At 27.2% G+C, this 21,069-nt stretch overlaps 2 protein-coding genes across 2 annotated transcripts in view; both read right to left on the bottom strand.

Annotated features, from left to right (window-relative positions):
* LOC111413571 (serine proteinase stubble) overlaps positions 1-7,570 on the bottom strand; it is a 36,207-nt gene extending 28,637 nt beyond the window's left edge. Inside the window, exons 1-2 of the mRNA XM_023044594.2 lie at positions 6,904-7,570; positions 5,712-5,842 (exon numbers count right to left, since the gene is read on the bottom strand). Of these exons, the coding sequence (XP_022900362.1) occupies positions 5,712-5,739 (28 nt within the window). The 5' untranslated portion in view covers positions 5,740-5,842; positions 6,904-7,570. The remainder of the gene's footprint in view (positions 1-5,711; positions 5,843-6,903) is intronic.
* Positions 7,571-7,599: 29 nt separating this feature from the next.
* On the bottom strand, positions 7,600-19,249 carry LOC111413570 (glutamate receptor ionotropic, kainate 2-like). The gene is made up of 9 exons (XM_023044593.2): positions 18,911-19,249; positions 18,187-18,851; positions 17,853-18,134; positions 14,587-14,805; positions 13,964-14,529; positions 13,695-13,902; positions 13,287-13,512; positions 8,053-8,168; positions 7,600-7,998 (listed from the first exon to the last, which is right to left on the bottom strand). The coding sequence occupies exons 1-9, from the start codon at positions 18,978-18,980 to the stop codon at positions 7,657-7,659; spliced, it is 2,694 nt and encodes an 897-aa protein (XP_022900361.2). The 5' UTR covers positions 18,981-19,249; the 3' UTR covers positions 7,600-7,656.
* Positions 19,250-21,069: the final 1,820 nt, after the last annotated feature.

The raw sequence follows: 21,069 nt of genomic DNA, 5'->3' as shown, positions 1-21,069 counted from the left end.
TAAGTTTCCTTCGGTGAAGGTACCAATAAAACATGCTAGTCGTAAAATTTATTCGATAAAGTTAACAAATTTATCTTTAAATTGTTATTTTATACTTGTGGTGGGGAGAAAAGTTGTTCAGTTTTCATTTAGATTATGGATATTTTCGTTGAGTTGTCTCATTGAAAATCGACGGTCTATTTATAATAAATAAAGTCGACATTGAGCGGGTTCTCTTCTCAATAAGAGTGCCGCTCACACAGTTCGTCGTCTATCGCCGTTTATACTTGCAAATACCTCTCAGGATCGAAGGATTCATATAATGCGCATACATTTGGCGGCGACATGGTCGTTAAAGGGGAGCCCCGGGATGCAAAAATAACACATACTGAGAAAACGTCGTACGGAACGACCAACGATAATGCCCAGAACGTACACCGAAACGATGTGCCTTTAATAATTCCCTAAAGGCTGGGTTTAATGTCGATTTAATTCTTTGTTTTTGACATTTACGGTTATTAACTTTGGAAGTATTATTTCTTTAACCATTTTTTGATTCAAATTGTTATTCACGCATCAGCATTCTTTATTCTACATAAGTATGTCTTCAACACCGAGTATTTTGTATCCCATCCTATCATGATACATCTCCGAGACAACATCTTTGCCCAGCTATCGTTTTTCGTTTATCTTGTCAGTTCTGATCTTTGCTATACAAGTATTACCATCACCACTCTTCAATTTGCCATGATTAGCAGATTCTGGAAACGTCTTTGTTGCTAAAAAAGTTGCCTCCCAGACATTAACTTATGCTTTTAGTCATGATCATATTTTGTTCACAACCCAGATCTCAAAGTTAGATTATAATTGACTATGAATAACATTATGTTGGTTAATTACAAAGAATTTTCATTCACAATATTTTAATCTACCATTCCTAGTTTTTGAGTAATAATAAAAACGTCATTTGAAAACGTCAATTTAGAGATTTGGGAATTTTGTTGTTGATAACTAAAAATAGGGCTTGGATGAAGAGAAATCGTTTATAGATTATGTTTTTATAATGTATTATAAACAATTTTTATTAATATCATTCTCATCCACAGCTTTTAATTTTTGAGATAAATACATAATATTTGATCCAAAAACATCAATTTCTAGATTTATATTTTATGGTTTATAACTAAAAATGGGAACTAGTTGGAAAGATATTGTTTATAAATAATATCTTTGTGGATGTATTATGAACAATTTTTATTAATATTATTTTCATCTACGCCTTTTAATTTTTGAGATAAAAACGATTTTATTGTTAAATGCGCCTAATTTGAAATATTTCGGGTTTTAAATCCGCTAAGTTGGCAATGATTATAATTAAGAGATAAATTGTTGCAGATAATGTTATGTTGGTTGGTTACAAATAATTTTTATCCAAAACATTTTCTCCGAACATTTTTAGGTTTTGAGATATAATGATTCTTTTTATCCACAACCGAGAACTTCTTGATTTGGGTTTTTTATTGTTTATAACTAAAAATGCGAACAAGCTAGAAAGATATTGTTGATAAATAATATCTTTGTGGATGTATTATGAACAATTTTTATTAACATTATATTCATCTACGGCTTTTAATTTTTGAGATAAAAACGATTTTGTTGTTAAATGCGCCTAATTTGAAATATTTCGGGTTTTAAATCCGCTAAGTTGGCAATGATTATAATTGAGAGATAAATTGTTGTAGATAATGTTATGTTGATTAGTTACAAATAATTTTTATCCAAAACATTTTCTTTGAACATTTTTAAGGTTTTGAGATATAATGATTCTTTTTATCCACAACCGAGAACTTCTTGATTTGGGTTTTTTATTGTTTATAACTAAAAATGCGAACAAGCTAGAAAGATATTGTTGATAAATAATATCTTTGTGGATGTATTATGAACAATTTTCATTAATATTATTTTCATCTACGGCTTTTAATTTTAGAGACAAAAACGATTTTGTTGTTAAATGCGCCTAATTTGAAATATTTCGGGTTTTAAATCCGCTAAGTTGGTAATGATTATAATTGAGAGATAAATTGTTGCAGATAATGTTATATTGATTGGTTACAAATAATTTTTATCCAAAACATTTTTAGGTTCTGAGATATAATGATTCTTTTTATCCAAAACCGACTACTTCTTGATTTGGGTTTTTTATTGTTTATAACTAAAAATGCGAACAAGCTAGAAAGATATTGTTGATAAATAATATCTTTGTGGATGTATTATGAACAATTTTTATTAATATTATTTTCATCTACGCCTTTTAATTTTTGAGATAAAAACGATTTTGTTGTTAAATGCGCCTAATTTGAAATATTTCGGGTTTTAAATCCGCTAAGTTGGTAATGATTATAATTGAGAGATAAATTGTTGTAGATAATGTTATATTGATTGGTTACAAATAATTTTTATCCAAAACATTTTCTTTGAACATTTTTAGGTTTTGAGATATAATGATTCTTTTTATCCACAACCGAGAACTTCTTGATTTGGGTTTTTTATTGTTTATAACTAAAAATGCGAACAAGCTAGAAAGATATTGTTCATAAATAATATCTTTGTGGATGTATTATGAACAATTTTTATTAACATTATATTCATCTACGGCTTTTAATTTTTGAGATAAAAACGATTTTGTTGTTAAATGCGCCTAATTTGAAATATTTCGGGTTTTAAATCCGTTAAGTTGGCAATGATTATAATTGAGAGATAAATTGTTGCAGATAATGTTATGTTGGTTGGTTACAAATAATTTTTATCCAAAACATTTTCTTTGAACATTTTTAGGTTTTGAGATATAATGATTCTTTTTATCCACAACCAAGAATTTCTTGATTTGGGTTTTTTATTGTTTATAACTAAAAATGCGAACAAGCTAGAAAGATATTGTTGATAAATAATATCTTTGTGGATGTATTATGAACAATTTTTATTAACATTATATTCATCTACGCCTTTTAATTTTTGAGATAAAAACGATTTTGTTGTTAAATGCGTCTAATTTGAAATATTTCGGGTTTTAAATCCGCTAAGTTGGCAATGATTATAATTGAGAGATAAATTGTTGTAGATAATGTTATATTGATTGGTTACAAATAATTTTTATCCAAAACATTTTCTCCGAACATTTTTAGGTGCTGAGATATAATGATTCTTTTTATCCAAAACCGACTACTTCTTGATTTGGGTTTTTTATTGTTTATAACTAAAAATGCGAACAAGCTAGAAAGATATTGTTGATAAATAATATCTTTGTGGATGTATTATGAACAATTTTTATTAACATTATATTCATCTACGCCTTTTAATTTTTGAGATAAAAACGATTTTGTTGTTAAATGCGCCTAATTTGAAATATTTCGGGTTTTAAATCCGCTAAGTTGGCAATGATTATAATTGAGAGATAAATTGTTGTAGATAATGTTATATTGATTGGTTACAAATAATTTTTATCCAAAACATTTTCTTTGAACATTTTTAGGTTTTGAGATATAATGATTCTTTTTATCCACAACCGAGAACTTCTTGATTTGGGTTTTTTATTGTTTATAACTAAAAATGCGAACAAGCTAGAAAGATATTGTTGATAAATAATATCTTTGTGGATGTATTATGAACAATTTTTATTAACATTATATTCATCTACGGCTTTTAATTTTTGAGATAAAAACGATTTTGTTGTTAAATGCGCCTAATTTGAAATATTTCGGGTTTTAAATCCGCTAAGTTGGCAATGATTATAATTGAGAGATAAATTGTTGCAGATAATGTTATGTTGGTTGGTTACAAATAATTTTTATCCAAAACATTTTCTTTGAACATTTTTAGGTTTTGAGATATAATGATTCTTTTTATCCACAACCGAGAACTTCTTGATTTGGGTTTTTTATTGTTTATAACTAAAAATGCGAACAAGCTAGAAAGATATTGTTGATAAATAATATCTTTGTGGATGTATTATGAACAATTTTTATTAACATTATATTCATCTACGCCTTTTAATTTTTGAGATAAAAACGATTTTGTTGTTAAATGCGCCTTATTTTGAAATATTTCGGGTTTTAAATCCGCTAAGTTGGCAATGATTATAATTGAGAGATAAATTGTTGTAGATAATGTTATATTGATTGGTTACAAATAATTTTTATCCAAAACATTTTCTTTGAACATTTTTAGGTTTTGAGATATAATGATTCTTTTTATCCACAACCGAGAACTTCTTGATTTGGGTTTTTTATTGTTTATAACTAAAAATGCGAACAAGCTAGAAAGATATTGTTGATAAATAATATCTTTGTGGATGTATTATGAACAATTTTTATTAACATTATATTCATCTACGGCTTTTAATTTTTGAGATAAAAACGATTTTGTTGTTAAATGCGCCTAATTTGAAATATTTCGGGTTTTAAATCCGCTAAGTTGGCAATGATTATAATTGAGAGATAAATTGTTGCAGATAATGTTATATTGGTTGGTTACAAATAATTTTTATCCAAAACATTTTCTCCGAACATTTTTAGGTTCTGAGATATAACGATTCTTTTTATCCAAAACCGACTACTTCTTGATTTGGGTTTTTTATTGTTTATAACTAAAAATGCGAACAAGCTAGAAAGATATTGTTAATAAATAATATCTTTGTGGATGTATTATGAACAATTTTTATTAATATTATTTTCACCCACAGCTTTTAATTTTTGAGATAAAACCCGATTTAATAATGTAATGATGTGATTTTATGTGATGTAATTTCAAAAAATCGTGGAGGTCTTATTTTTGAAAATTCAGAAATAATTTTTGTATCAAAGTAAAGCTTAAACTTTCCTCTTTAAGAAAACATATAATTCGTTGTTTCAATTTTAACAACAATTTTTCTAAAGAAGTTATTGGTTTGTGGAAGAAAAAAGATCGTGTGGATCCAGTATTTTTCTTTATAGATTAAAGGAAAAAGGAGAAAACAAGGCGTTAATTACGTTTTATCGAAACCAGACGGTTAATGTTTTTTGCTTGTACAAAGAGTAGATATCAGAAGTAAATAGAATGGAACGTTACTCGTTAAATATATTGAGTGGAAACTATGCCACATTATTCTCTGAAAAATTTTCATTTTTAACACCATATTCCTTTTCCTGCGGAGGCCTTAAATTATCAATCTCAAAAAGATGAAATAAATTTTCTAGTGGTTAACCAAAGATAAAAATCTTACAGAAAAAGAAGAATAATGGTTTTTCTTTCAATCTCCGTTATTATTTTTCTTAACCATTTCTAAACCTCAATTGTAGGTCAAAACAAAGGTCTTGTTTTTTAATAATAAGCACACACGTATAAAAATGTCTTAACCAAGCAGGAAACGAAAATTACACATTTTGAAAATTCGAACGTTAGCGGTTATTAGCCCAGTTCAAGTTCTTTACAAACGTCTCAATTTCTTTGGACAACGATGACAACAATGGGACAACTCGTGCCGAAGCGAAAAGAATTGTAAAACAATACCGGTTCTAAACTTTACGACATCGCGTTTCTGACGAAATTGTTTACAGTTTTTAAGTTGAAACAATGACCAAAACGATGAAGAGTCGCGTGCTGTAACCTTAGAAAAACTTATAAACGACTATTTTCACTTTCTATTTAATCCCAATTTATTAAAGTGAAAAGTTTATTTTATTTAGTAAATTACTCACCGATTAGTCGTTTTATCCTCGAATTCATATCAGAATGATAAACTGTTACACTTTAATTAAGAAACACTTTAATTATTATTTCGGATTTTCTTGTTCATCCAATGTCCATTATTCTTAGTTTTGTGGATTATCTAGAAATAGAAAGACGCTATTAAAGTATTTATTACAAAGTAAAAGTTTCAATTAAAATTTAGGACAGCTTATTAATTAAATAAAAAACTAACCAATGCGGGAAGAAGAAAAAAACCTAATCTTAATTGAAGTTGAACCCAGCAATTAGCCCAGAAACTTTTGATACATTAAAACGCATGAGAAACTTTTAATTATTAGTTGTTTTAAAACCCAACGAGTTTCTCCTATTAAATTTGGGTGTATTTCCTCTTCTTCGCTTTCTTCTTCTATTAAAATCATTTTATTTCTAAATCTTAATAAAAGGAAGTCGATAGTTTATGAAAACTGCAACAATACTAAAGCTTCTTGGTATCGAAGAGGAATATTACGTAAAGTATATAATTAGCTAAATAAGGCTGAGGTTCATTAATGGGTTGTCCTGTTATGCAGAACGTGTAGTTTTGTTATGGGAAATGCGCAATTACACGGACGAGACCAAAAAATAATAATAAAAGATCTTATTTACATTCCAAGTTTGTAAGAAATTTTTATTGAAAAAACTTTATCTTAATTAATTAATCGATATAAATAAAATCCTTAAAAAACATACACATTTAAACCCAATCTAAATAATTTTCTCGTTATCGTGATCTGATTCCTGAAAGCTAAGAAATGAATTAATGCAAATTGACGTTTGATGACAAGAAAAACTTAAAAAAAGGTTGTAAATTTAACACATTACATTTTAAAGGAAACGAGTTTGCAATTCGATAGCGTGCCTTTTTTTTCAAAACGAAGAAATAGAACCTAACCTACTTTTTAATTACACACTCGTTAGAGCGTTAAACCGGAAAATCAAACTATAATATTGTAGCAAACATGCCAAGAACTTCACTGATCCACTGATGGATGATGAATTGATGCCTCCGATTATTTTTTTCTCTTCCTTTTTTCTTTTCCAATTACATAAATCCATCTTAAATTGAATCTCATTTCAATAAACGATTTTTAACAACAAAATTAATATAAATTATTATTAATATAAAAAATAAATTAATTAATTAATAAATAAATAACAAACCTATAACAATTTTAGTTTATTCATAAAATTGGATTGAAATCCTGTGATCTTCCTAAACTCTTCGTTAAAGAATAAAAAAACTTTGAGGAAATCACTCGCGCGCGCGCTTTATTAAACGTAAACGAGAAAGAAGAAGAGGAAGAAGAACGGCACTTGCTTGGACACACAGAGTTCTCAATCTCGTGTCGTGCACCAGGAAGAAAACCACCGGTGCTGGCTGCTGACGAACTGCAGACAGGTGAGCGCCACAGCACGCTGCTACCGACTGGCCACGAGGCCGAGGATGGCATACATCTTCACGAGACAAGTGGGTCACTGGTAAACTCTCTCCTTTAAGCACCCTTAAAGAACCGTTCGTGGTGAAGACGATTGCAGTGATTCGCTTTCTTCAAACCAAAACCACCAAGAAAAATTTAATTAGAAACGACAAAATCGAAAATATGTTTATAACATTCTTATTCTTTCAGTCTTATTATTACCAAAGATCTTAACATGTTTAGCATTCTGTTCATCAATTATTGGATAGAACTCATATCATCCATTGTCAACTAAGTAGATGTGTAACTGAGTCATTTTCTCATCCAAGTCAAAATCTAGCAGAAATTTATATCCAAAATTTCACATTTTACAATTTCAACCAATTTAAATTTAGAATTAGCATTAATTTTTCCATTTATGTTCCAAAATAAACAACAATTTGTAAAACCAATTAGCATTTATTTAACCACAAACATTTTTCTAAATGATTCATGTTTAATCGATCGGGCTACCTTTCGTAATAGCAGGTAAGAACCCGTACGTTGGTTGTTCGATTCTCTCGTGTTCGTTGGTTTTTTCGCTCTCTTCCGGCGATTTCGACCCTTTCCTCGTGGTCACTGGTTTTACCAAGCCTTTAAATTGCATGTAAAATTTCATTTCTTCTTTTAAGAGTTGAACGAACGAAACTTTGTGTTGTATCGAAACTTTCATCACGTGCAATATCATTTCCAAGAAAACTAAAACGACCGCAGCTAACGTTCCGCCGACTGTTACCCAAAAGACACCACCAACGTTTTTTAAATTTAGTGGTTTTGCATCTTCACGATCACCATCACCCTTAAATAGTAAGAAAAGTTATTACAAGATTAAATTACAAATATTTTAAATTACCATACACTGCCCACCACCTCTTCTTTCCTCCCACCATTTCCTTTTTAAATCTTGAATCTTTCCCGTTTCTTGTAATTTAAGAACAGCTGTGCTTAATGCATGTCGATATATAGAATCTAAAATTTTTAATATAACATCACTTAAATAAACTTTTTTTCAATATTTGTATAATCAAACTATACTTTATAATATATGGTTAAAAAGAACGTGCTTTAAGCTTTATGTTGCTATAAAAAGCGTTTCTTGATTTCTATAAATAACTTAGATATGATTTTTTTAAATTTGATATGTCAAAAACTTGCATCTAAATGTGACCTCTTTTAAAAGAAAAATTTCTCAACTTTTTTTAACATCAACCTATACATAATAATAGATGGCTTAAAAGAACAGAGTTTAAGCTTTAATTTAGTATCAAAATCGTTTCTTCATTACCATAAATACGGAAGATATGACTATTTTATTATGTCAAGTGTCAGTTTTTCATTAAAATATAACCTCACTTAAAAAAATCTCAATCATATATTATCAATGATGTAATTATTAATTACACTTAGATGTTTAATTAATAGAGATAATTGATTAAATATCGAAATTGAAACAAATTTTATTTAAAACATTTTTTGATAAAAACAATAATTATTGAGATAATTAATTTTGATGGCATACTATTCAGAGGGAAATTAAAATTTCAAGTTAGCAAAAAATTGTATTAACAAACACTGTTCCTGATGCAATTCTTAACAAATATTGTTAACAAAATTTTTTGATTTAATCAATAATTAAGGAGATAACCTCAAAATATTAATTTTTCCATTTTTATACATAATTACACTTAGACGCTTAATTAATAGAGATGTAAAATTTTATTAATAAGATAATTGATTCAAAATCGAAATTGAAACAAATTTTATTTAAAACATTTTTTGATAAAAACAATAATTAATGAGATAATTCATTTTGATAGCATACTATTCAGAGGGAAATTAAAATTTCAAGTTAGCAAAAAATTGTATTAACAAACATTGTTCCTGAAGTAACTCTAAACAAATATTGTTAATAAAAATTTTTGATTTGATCAATAATTAAGGAGATAACCTCAAAATATTAATTTTTCCATTTTTATAAATAATTACACTTAGACGCTTAATTAATAGAGATGTAAAATTTTGTTATTAAGATAATTGATTAAAAATCGAAATTGAAACAAATTTTATTTAAAACATTTTTTGATAAAAACAATAATTATTGAGATAATTAATTTTGATAGCATACTATTCAGAGGGAAATTAAAATTTCAAGTTAGCAAAAAATTGTATTAACAAACACTGTTCCTGAAGTAATTCTAAACAAATTTTGTTAACAACATTTTTTGATTAAATCAATAATTAAGGATATAACCTCAAAAATATTAATTTTTGTACTACACTGTTCAGAGAGAAATGAAAATTTCAAGTTAGAAAAAAAATGTTTTAACAAACACTGTTCCTGATGCAATTCTTAACAAATATTGTTAACAAAATTTTTTGATTTAATCAATAATTAAGGAGATAACCTCCAAATATTAATTTCTCCATTTTTATACATAATTACACTTAGACGCTTAATTAATAGAGATGTAAAATTTTGTTATTAAGATAATTGATTCAAAATCGAAATTGAAACAAATTTTATTTAAAACATTTTTTTGATAAAAACAATAATTATTGAGATAATTAATTTTGATAGCATACTATTCAGAGGGAAATTAAAATTTCAAGTTAGCAAAAAATTTTATTAACAAACACTGTTCCTGAAGTAATTCTAAACAAATATTGTTAATAAAAATTTTTGATTTGATCAGTAATTAAAGAGATAACCTCAAAATATTAATTTTTCCATTTTTATACATAATTACACTTAGACGCTTAATTAATAGAGATGTAAAAATTTTTTATTAAGATAATTGATTCAAAATCGAAATTGAAACAAATTTTATTTAAAACATTTTTTGATAAAAACAATAATTATTGAGATAATTAATTTTGATAGCATACTATTCAGAGGGAAATTAAAATTTCAAGTTACCAAAAAATTTTATTAACAAACACTGTTCCTGAAGTAATTCTAAACAAATATTGTTAATAAAAATTTTTGATTTGATCAGTAATTAAAGAGATAACCTCAAAATATTAATTTTTCCATTTTTATACATAATTACACTTAGACGCTTAATTAATAGAGATGTAAAATTTTGTTATTAAGATAATTGATTCAAAATCGAAATTGAAACAAATTTTATTTAAAACATTTTTTGATAAAAACAATAATTATTGAAATAATTAATTTTGATAGCATACTATTCAGAGGGAAATTAAAATTTCAAGTTAGCAAAAAATTGTATTAACAAACACTGTTCCTGAAGTAATTCTAAACAAATATTGTTAACAACATTTTTTGATTTGATCAATAATTAAGGAGATAACCTCAAAATATTAATTTTTCCATTTTTATACATAATTACACTTAGACGCTTAATTAATAGAGATGTTAAATTTTTTTATTAAGATAATTGATTCAAAATCGAAATTGAAACAAATTTTATTTAAAACATTTTTTGATAAAAACAATAATTATTGATATAATTAATTTTGATAGCATACTATTCAGAGGGAAATTAAAATTTCAAGTTAACAAAAAATTGTATTAACAAACACTGTTCCTGAAGTAATTCTAAACAAATATTGTTAATAAAAATTTTTGATTTGATCAATAATTAAGGAGATAACCTCAAAATATTAATTTTTCCATTTTTATACATAATTACACTTAGACGCTTAATTAATAGAGAAGTAAAATTTTTTTATTAAGATAATTGATTCAAAATCGAAATTGAAACAAATTTTATTTAAAACATTTTTTGATAAAAACAATAATTATTGAGATAATTAATTTTGATGGCATACTATTCAGAGGGAAATTAAAATTTCAAGTTAACAAAAAATTGTATTAACAAACACTGTTCCTGAAGTAATTCTAAACAAATATTGTTAATAAAAATTTTTGATTTGATCAATAATTAAGGAGATAACCTCAAAATATTAATTTTTCCATTTTTATACATAATTACACTTAGACGCTTAATTAATAGAGAAGTAAATTTTTTTTTTAAGATAATTGATTCAAAATCGAAATTGAAACAAATTTTATTTAAAACATTTTTTGATAAAAACAATAATTATTGAGATAATTAATTTTGATGGCATACTATTCAGAGGGAAATTAAAATTTCAAGTTAGCAAAAAATTGTATTAACAAACACTGTTCCTGAAGTAATTCTAAACAAATATTGTTAATAAAAATTTTTGATTTGATCAATAATTAAGGAGATAACCTCAAAATATTAATTTTTCCATTTTTATACATAATTACACTTAGACGCTTAATTAATAGAGATGCAAAAATCTTTTATTAAGATAATTGATTCAAAATCGAAATTGAAACAAATTTTATTTAAAACATTTTTTGATAAAAACAATAATTATTGAGATAATTAATTTTGATAGCATACTATTCAGAGGGAAATTAAAATTTCAAGTTAGCAAAAAATTGTATTAACAAACACTGTTCCTGAAGTAATTCTAAACAAATATTGTTAATAAAAATTTTTGATTTGATCAATAATTAAGGAGATAACCTCAAAATATTAATTTTTCCATTTTTATACATAATTACACTTAGACGCTTAATTAATAGAGATGTAAAATTTTGTTATTAAGATAATTGATTCAAAATCGAAATTGAAACAAATTTTATTTAAAACATTTTTTGATAAAAACAATAATTATTGAGATAATTAATTTTGATAGCATACTATTCAGAGGGAAATTAAAATTTCAAGTTAGCAAAAAATGTTATTAACAAACACTGTTCCTGAAGTAGTTCTAAACAAATTTTGTTAACAACATTTTTTGATTAAATCAACAATAAGGATATAACCTCAAAAATATTAATTTTTGTACTACACTGTTCAGAGAGAAATGAAAATTTCAAGTTAGAAAAAAAATGTTTTAACAAACACTGTTCCTGATGCAATTCTTAACAAATATTGTTAACAAAATTTTTTGATTTGATCAATAATTAAGGAGATAACCTCAAAATATTAATTTTTCCATTTTTATACATAATTACACTTAGACGCTTAATTAATAGAGATGTAAAATTTTGTTATTAAGATAATTGATTCAAAATCGAAATTGAAACAAATTTTATTTAAAACATTTTTTGATAAAAACAATAATTATTGAGATAATTAATTTTGATAGCATACTATTCAGAGGGAAATTAAAATTTCAAGTTAGCAAAAAATTGTATTAACAAACACTGTTCCTAAAGTAATTCTAAACAAATATTGTTAATAAAAATTTTTTATTTGATCAATAATTAAGGAGATAACCTCAAAATATTAATTTTTCCATTTTTATACATAATTACACTTAGACGCTTAATTAATAGAGATGTAAAATTTTGTTATTAAGATAATTGATTCAAAATCGAAATTGAAACAAATTTTATTTAAAACATTTTTTGATAAAAACAATAATTATTGAGATAATTAATTTTGATAGCATACTATTCAGAGGGAAATTAAAATTTCAAGTTAGCAAAAAATTGTATTAACAAACACTGTTCCTAAAGTAATTCTAAACAAATATTGTTAATAAAAATTTTTTATTTGATCAATAATTAAGGAGATAACCTCAAAATATTAATTTTTCCATTTTTAAACATAATTACACTTAGACGCTTAATTAATAGAGATGTAAAATTTTGTTATTAAGATAATTGATTCAAAATCGAAATTGAAACAAATTTTATTTAAAACATTTTTTGATAAAAATAATAATTATTGAGATAATTAATTTTGATAGCATACTATTCAGAGGGAAATTAAAATTTCAAGTTAGCAAAAAATTGTATTAACAAATACTGTTCCTGAAGTAATTCTAAACAAATATTGTTAATAAAAATTTTTGATTTGATCAATAATTAAGAATATAAGCTCAAAAAATATTTTATATATATATATTTTTTATTGAGAAAATCGTTCTAGAATTTAATTTAGAACAACTTTTGTAGGACATTTTCTGCTGAAAACGAGTGGAGGGGGGAAATCGTATCATTTTGTTACCAAAATTCCGTGCCCTAATTATCATACATAGATTTAAAGAGATATAATTGTTTAAAAAAAATCTTACTTTTTCTCATTGCTATTCCATATCCTTTTTCATCTAATAATCCACCAATTTGAGTTAAGTTGCACCTTCTTTGAACTTCGTATTCAATCGAGCTCGATTCCATAAAAAAAGCGTACAATTCTCTTTCAGCTCTATCAACACCATCGCTATTTTCCTTCATCATTACATCATCTTCATTACTGTGCATGTAGTGATAAATTTGTTGGAATTCTTTGCTCGTTGCATCCTAAAGGCAAGTTTTTAAATTTAATTCTTATAAATCCGATGACGAAACGTAATTAAAAGATTATGGTAAGCTTATTTCAACCTTTATTTATGTAAGTAAATAAAGTTTTTAACGAGATTGAGATAATCCCTTCATTCAAATTAATGGGATAAGTGTGAGGAAAAGACAGGTCTATAATTTACCCTAAAAAAATTTAATGTGGCTCCATTTTTTTTTGCGCCAAATTTAATTCCTAAACGAGCGGCTCTTTCATTAAGTTCGTAAACGTTGTTGAATGGAATATCGGGATTTTCTGTTGCTAAAAACGCAGCTAAATTAGCGGTGTAAGATGATACCATGATTAAGGTGAAGAACCACCAAATTCCAGCTACCATTCTAGTTGCGTAAGCTCTAAAGAATTAAATATTTTCTTTAATTAATTTTTAATTATTATTATTATTATTAAGATTACATTGGAGCAATTTCTGTTCCTTGTTGAAGTAAACTCCCGATAGCAAACCAAAATGAATTTCTTAAACTAAATTGATTAATTAAAAATTCGGGGCTATCAATACATGGATAAGGATTCGTCCATTCGCTTGGACATAATCGGCCCATAACAAATAAAGAAATCGAAACGATAAAATAAGCCCCTGCTAAAGTTAACCAAACTTCAATCGCAAAGGGTGCCGCGAATGAAAAGAAATTGGGGGGTGCTTTCGATGGTTTTCTGTAAAGAATGCTGATTCCTAAATTCATAAAAGGCGAAGTAAAATCGACGGCTTCTTCTCGTTCCGATGTTATTGTTAAATCGGTGATTGCTAAATCTGCTTTTTCCGTGATGAGATCCCCGATCATTCCAGACCATTTTCCATGCTCGTCTTTAACCCCGTTAGCTTTATCTTCGCGAATGATAAAGGTGTAATTAAAACCCTCTAATTTCCCAAGTTCGCGAATTAAATCGATGGCGAATCCTTCAAAACGATCATTTCCTTTCAAACTTTCTTGTGATTCTTTTAACATTCCATAAGGATAAGTCTAAATTTATAACGCAAAAAAATTTTAAAAAAATTAACCAATTAAATAAATCATTACCAAAGTTGTGATAACAATAAAACTTCGATTTTGCAAAGAATACTCCCCATTGATAACCTTGTCAATTGGTGATAATTTCTTTTGGATTCCATCTGTCATATTCCATGTGGCAACTGTAAAAACGCCTTCTTCGGCGAGTTCGATTAAATCCAAGTTAAAATCGCTTCTAAAACCTTCATTATCTAATTTTATAGTTCCTGTTAAACCGTCGACTGTTAGCTGTAATCAAAAATGAATATTATTTTATAATTTAACCCTTTGTGTCCCAAGAAGTCAAACATTTTGAAACTTTGTGACAGAATTAAAACGCTATCAAAATACACTCAGTAAAGGCCTTTGGAATAAAATTTTAGCAAAATATGCAATCCCCCTATTTTCGCATAGTCTAAGTGTCAAAAAAGATGAAAATTCAAAAATTCTAGGAAAGCGTGTTTATTGAAATTAAGAAATAAAACTTATTTTAAATTGAAGCTTAAAGCTTTCTGTTTAAAGCGATGTATAACAATCGATGGGTTGAATTAGAAAAATATTGAGAAAAAGAGTATTGAGTTAAAACTAACATTTTCGTATAACCTAAAAGTGTCAAAAAAGATGCTAATTTAAAAATTCCTGGAAGCCGTATTTATTGAAATTAAGGAATGAGACTTATTCTAAATTAAAGCTCAAAGCTTTCTTTTTAAAATGATGTGTAATAATTGTTGGGTTGGATTGGAAAAATATTGACAAAAAACATGTTGATACAAAACTTACATTTTCGTATAACCTAAGAGTGCCAAAAAAGATGCTAATTTAAAAATTCCTGGAAGCCGTATTTATTGAAATTAAGGAATGAGACTTATTCTATATTAAAGCTCAAAGCTTTCTCTTTAAAATGATGTATAATAATTGTTGGGTTGGATTGGAAAAACATAAAGAAAAAAAATGTTGAAATAAAACTTACATTTTCGTATAACCTAAAAGTGTCAAAAAAGATGCTAATTTAAAAATTCCTGGAAGCCGTATTTATTGAAATTAAGGAATGAAACTTATTTTAAATTAAAGCTCAAAGCTTTCTCTTTAAAATGATGTATAATAATTGTTGGGTTGGATTGGAAAAATATAAAGAAAAAAAATGTTGAAATAAAACTTACATTTTCGTATAACCTAAAAGTGTCAAAAAAGATGCTAATTTAAAAATTCCTGGAAGCCGTATTTATTGAAATTAAGGAATGAAACTTATTTTAAATTAAAGCTCAAAGCTTTCTCTTTAAAATGATGTATAATAATTGTTGGGTTGGATTGGAAAAAAAAAAATAAATTTTGAAACAAAACTTACATTTTCGAATAACCTAAAAATGTTAAAAATATGCTAATTTAAAAATTCCTGTAAGCCGTATTTATTGAAATTAAGGAATGAAACTTATTTTAAATTAAAGCTCAAAGCTTTCTCTTTAAAATGATGTATAATAATTGTTGGGTTGGATTGGAAAAATATAGAGAAAAAAAATGTTGAAATAAAACTTACATTTTCGTATAACCTAAAAGTGTCAAAAAAGATGCTAATTTAAAAATTCCTGGAAGCCGTATTTATTGAAATTAAGGAATGAAACTTATTTTAAATTAAAGCTCAAAGCTTTCTCTTTAAAATGATGTATAATAATTGTTGGGTTGGATTGGAAAAATATAGAGAAAAAAAATGTTGAAATAAAACTTACATTTTCGTATAACCTAAAAGTGTCAAAAAAGATGCTAATTTAAAAATTCCTGGAAGCCGTATTTATTGAAATTAAGGAATGAAACTTATTTTAAATTAAAACTCAAAGCTTTCTCTTTAAAATGATGTATAATAATTGTTGGGTTGGATTGGAAAAATATAAAGAAAAAAAATGTTGAAATAAAACTTACATTTTCGTATAACCTAAAAGTGTCAAAAAAGATGCTAATTTAAAAATTCCTGTAAGCCGTATTTATTGAAATTAAGGAATGAAACTTATTTTAAATTAAAGCTCAAAGCTTTCTCTTTAAAATGATGTATAATAATTGTTGGGTTGGATTGGAAAAACATAGAGAAAAAAAATGTTGAAATAAAACTTACATTTTCGTATAACCTAAAAGTGTCAAAAAAGATGCTAATTTAAAAATTCCTGGAAGCCGTATTTATTGAAATTAAGGAATTAAACTTATTTTAAATTAAAGCTCAAAGCTTTCTCTTTAAAATGATGTATAATAATTGTTGGGTTGGATTGGAAAAATATAGAGAAAAAAAATGTTGAAATAAAACTTACATTTTCGTATAACCTAAAAGTGTCAAAAAAGATGCTAATTTAAAAATTCCTGGAAGCCGTATTTATTGAAATTAAGGAATGAAACTTATTTTAAATTAAAACTCAAAGCTTTCTCTTTAAAATGATGTATAATAATTGTTGGGTTGGATTGGAAAAATATAAAGAAAAAAAATGTTGAAATAAAACTTACATTTTCGTATAACCTAAAAGTGTCAAAAAAGATGCTAATTTAAAAATTCCTGTAAGCCGTATTTATTGAAATTAAGGAATGAAACTTATTTTAAATTAAAGCTCAAAGCTTTCTCTTTAAAATGATGTATAATAATTGTTGGGTTGGATTGGAAAAACATAGAGAAAAAAAATGTTGAAATAAAACTTACATTTTCGTATAACCTAAAAGTGTCAAAAAAGATGCTAATTTAAAAATTCCTGGAAGCCGTATTTATTGAAATTAAGGAATGAAACTTATTTTAAATTAAAGCTCAAAGCTTTCTCTTTAAAATGATGTATAATAATTGTTGGGTTGGATTGGGAAAATATTAAGAAAAAAAATGTTGAAACAACACTTACATTTAATAGAGTCAAAAAAGATGCTAATTTAAAAATTCTTAGAAACCATGTTTATTGAAATTAAGGAATGAGACTTATTTTAAATTTAAGCTCAATGTTTTCTTTTTAAAATGATCTGTAATAATCACACCTAATAACCATTTATCAAAGAAATACCTTCTTGAACAACAAAATTCAACAGCACCACTTTTCACTAAACTTCTAACCTCACATCTGGATGAATAAGTTTAAAGTGTACCTAAAAATCCTACAGTGCGGATTGCAACGTTTTTTATACAGATTATTTCTTGTATACACTTGTATAGTAGAAAGTACAGACAGCTCTAAATGCGCCGAATAGCTAACTACAGTTTAAAATGAGTGTTTAAAATTACCGATACTTTAAACTACCGTCGGGACACAAAGGGTTAATATAATCTGAGTTATAAGAACCGTTTTCATGTAATTATAGATGGTCATTCCCATTTTCCAAGTATAAGAGTTGCTACAAAACGCGTTCGGTTGATAAAAAGTCGTTGAATTATCAATTTCTAAAGCTGCGGACCCAAAAAACGTGACCGCATCAGCAACTAAAGCCGTTTCAAGACGGAGTTTATCAACGGCTAAAACATTTTCTGCTTCTTGTTGATTCGATCTGTACGTTTCGTGTTTTTTCTCAGCTACATCTTCGGCGAATCTGATTAATTTTTCCGATTCGGGGTTTAACATTCTCACCTTAAAATAACGATTATTAATTTGATTATTAAATTATAAATTTAAGTTTTACTCCGGTTATTTTAGCCTCGCTGTATTTAAAAGGTTCCAAATCGATCGTATGAAAATCTAAATTTGTTATAATAAAGCTGTATGTTTTCGTAATCAACCCAATTTGTTGCGCTTGCTCTAAAATCGTTTCTAAATTATCAATACGACAATCCAAAACGAAATTAATGTGATCGGATTTCCAAACTTCCTTTAACGAAGCTCGGTAATTAGAGCCTTCTTCGGCGATTAATTGTTTAACCATTATGTTGTAAATGTGCCCCATTTTTAAAATTTCGCTCATTCTACTTAATCCTTCGTTATCTTCGTAAAGAATTGTGAACTCATCCCATTTCCAAAATTTAATTATATCCACGTAAGCTTTGCTTAAACTTGGGGGGTGTGGATAAATATTAATTGATGTCCCACCTCTTGATAGCCGATCATTCCAACGAACCTCCAACATTGGAATCTCTTTTAAATCGCATATTGATTGAACTGGGTCGGTGTTTTCTCGATTTGATGTCACCAAAATTCCGATTACTTTTGAGTCTAATAAAGAACACGCTATTTGCAAAGCTCTGTAAGGATCCGTTGAAAATAAAGCCTCTTTATGGGGTATTAAAAGTTTTGATTGTGAGGCGATGTCGAAAGCTGAGCGTACATCATAGTCAACCTCATCGATTAAACCTTTTATGTAATTAATTTTATTTAATTTTTTTTATTTTGAGCTCTTCAAAAGTACTTACCAATGTTGTATTGCGCAAAAGAAACATTTAAACTATGTAATATAGTATAAAAGAATACTAAGAACAACATAATTTCTTTTTTGAATCGTTGGAGACTTGAACACCGTGTCCCCAGAAAATTTGGAATCGTACCAAAAACTCGCGGTTATTTTAAGAAACGACTCTCGTTAAAAAGATAGGGTTATAATTTCATCTCTTTCTCATATAATTTCATAATACCAAATTAATATTTATTAAAAATCTTAAAATACAACTACTTTGTTTATACAACTAGAAAATATCTTTAAATGTTTAGACCGGTTCGTGTCGTTCCGAACATATCTAACACTAATTACCGATACAGTTAAGCACTTACACGTCCACGTAGCGCTCAAGAGTCTAAAACGGGAAAAGGGCACTTAATATTATCGGGTCGAATGGCGCGATACCGAGCTTAAAACAACGATTTTAACCTTAGCACATCCGAGACGAATGCAAATGTGTATTTTTAGGTCGTTGTAGATTCGAAATTTCTACGGAAAAATTACGTTTTTGCTTAAAGCACCTCTTTAGATAGTTAAAAAAGTACACTTTCTACTCTAACATTGATTTTAATACAAGAAATAGTTATAATTAAAGCTGATTTGAATTTTGTTGACATTATCGAGTTAACGATACCAATGATTGCGTTAAATTATAGTAAATTAGATTATATTATTGCGTTTGAATAAATTTTAAACATTAACATCGGGAAAATGTGATCATTAAAGAGTTTCTAGGAGGATTATTTTAAGACTTCTATTTTGATTTGATAACAACTGTGTTATAATTTCTAGTTTTAGTTGTTATTCAGTGTTAGGTTGTTGTAGAAATATTTCTCAACTTTTTTTAACATCAACCTATACATAATAACAGATGGCTTAAACGAACAAAGTTTAAGATTTAATTTGGTATAAAAATCGTTTCTTCATTACCATAAATACAAGAGACATGACTTTTTTATTATGTTAAGTGTCAAAATTTTTCATCAAATGTAACAATGATTATGCATAATTTCTCCAATCTACTTGAAGCAAAAGATTTGACACCAGCTTTGACTTTGAATAGTTGTATACATTAAACAAGACGATGGTAAAAGTTGTTTAAGTTAATTAGTAATCTATATAGATAGTAGATTTATCTTAAAGAAATTCTTATTAGGTTTGTAAATGTATTAGAAAACAAGAGCGTATAGTAATAGTAGTTCAGTCACGTTCGAACAATCAGTTTCGACGATCTCGAAACGGATAAACGGATCCTTTAGAGTTCGAGAACCGGCTGTAAATCAGGCCCTGCTCATTTGAATAACGTCTCACTTTCGTATGCATAACACCCGGAGTTATTAGCACGGTTACAGCACAGCACGTCCAAGGCAAAGAAATGAACGAGAAGAGATGCTGTTGGCAAATGGGGAAAGGCTTTTATCTCTCGCGGAAAAGATTATTATTTAAACGAAACTCTCCGTAACACAGAATGTGTTAAACTCGGGCGTTTGAATGACCGAGATCGTCGTCATAGTGGAGGCTTATTACTGCCTCTTTTCAGCACTCTCTTCTCATCGGCGACCTTCATACTGGATAATAATCCGGACACAGGCGCGCGGCCTATGATGCCGTTTATTTCCGTTTTTCCGCGTTTCTATCTTATGGCGTTTTCTTCTTTCTCGACGTAGACGACGACGCACGTCGTCGAATTGATTTACGATCGGTCTGGCAATGGCCAGATGCGCCTCGGGAAGCCGTGTTTTTCCCGCTCTCGAGCTCGATTACCGACCGCAAAATGAAATTGACCGCTTTAATGGCTATTTGTGTAACTATTACGACGGCCCTCCTTACACAAGAATCCTCAATTCTTCATTCTCAATCTTCTATGTCAATCTTATAAAATTTAAAAAAATGAAATTGAAAATTATAACTTAACTTATCTTGTAGTTTACTGCAGTTCTCGGTTTAGCAAACTTGAACTCTTCAAAGGAATCGGAAGTAAGGATTGGATTGGAAAATTCTTCGGAATAATATACTGGATCAGGAACCAGTTAATTTTCTTTTTTATTATTAAAGGTGATTAATTTTAATTCGAATAATCTTCATTACTTCTTATTTAACTTATTAAAATAATTTTTCTATTTTTGAGGTTATGTC

Source organism: Onthophagus taurus, chromosome 10 (genome assembly GCF_036711975.1).
Source record: "Onthophagus taurus isolate NC chromosome 10, IU_Otau_3.0, whole genome shotgun sequence".
Taxonomy (NCBI): Eukaryota; Metazoa; Arthropoda; class Insecta; order Coleoptera; family Scarabaeidae; genus Onthophagus; species Onthophagus taurus.
This window is presented reverse-complemented; position numbering and strand designations above follow the sequence as displayed.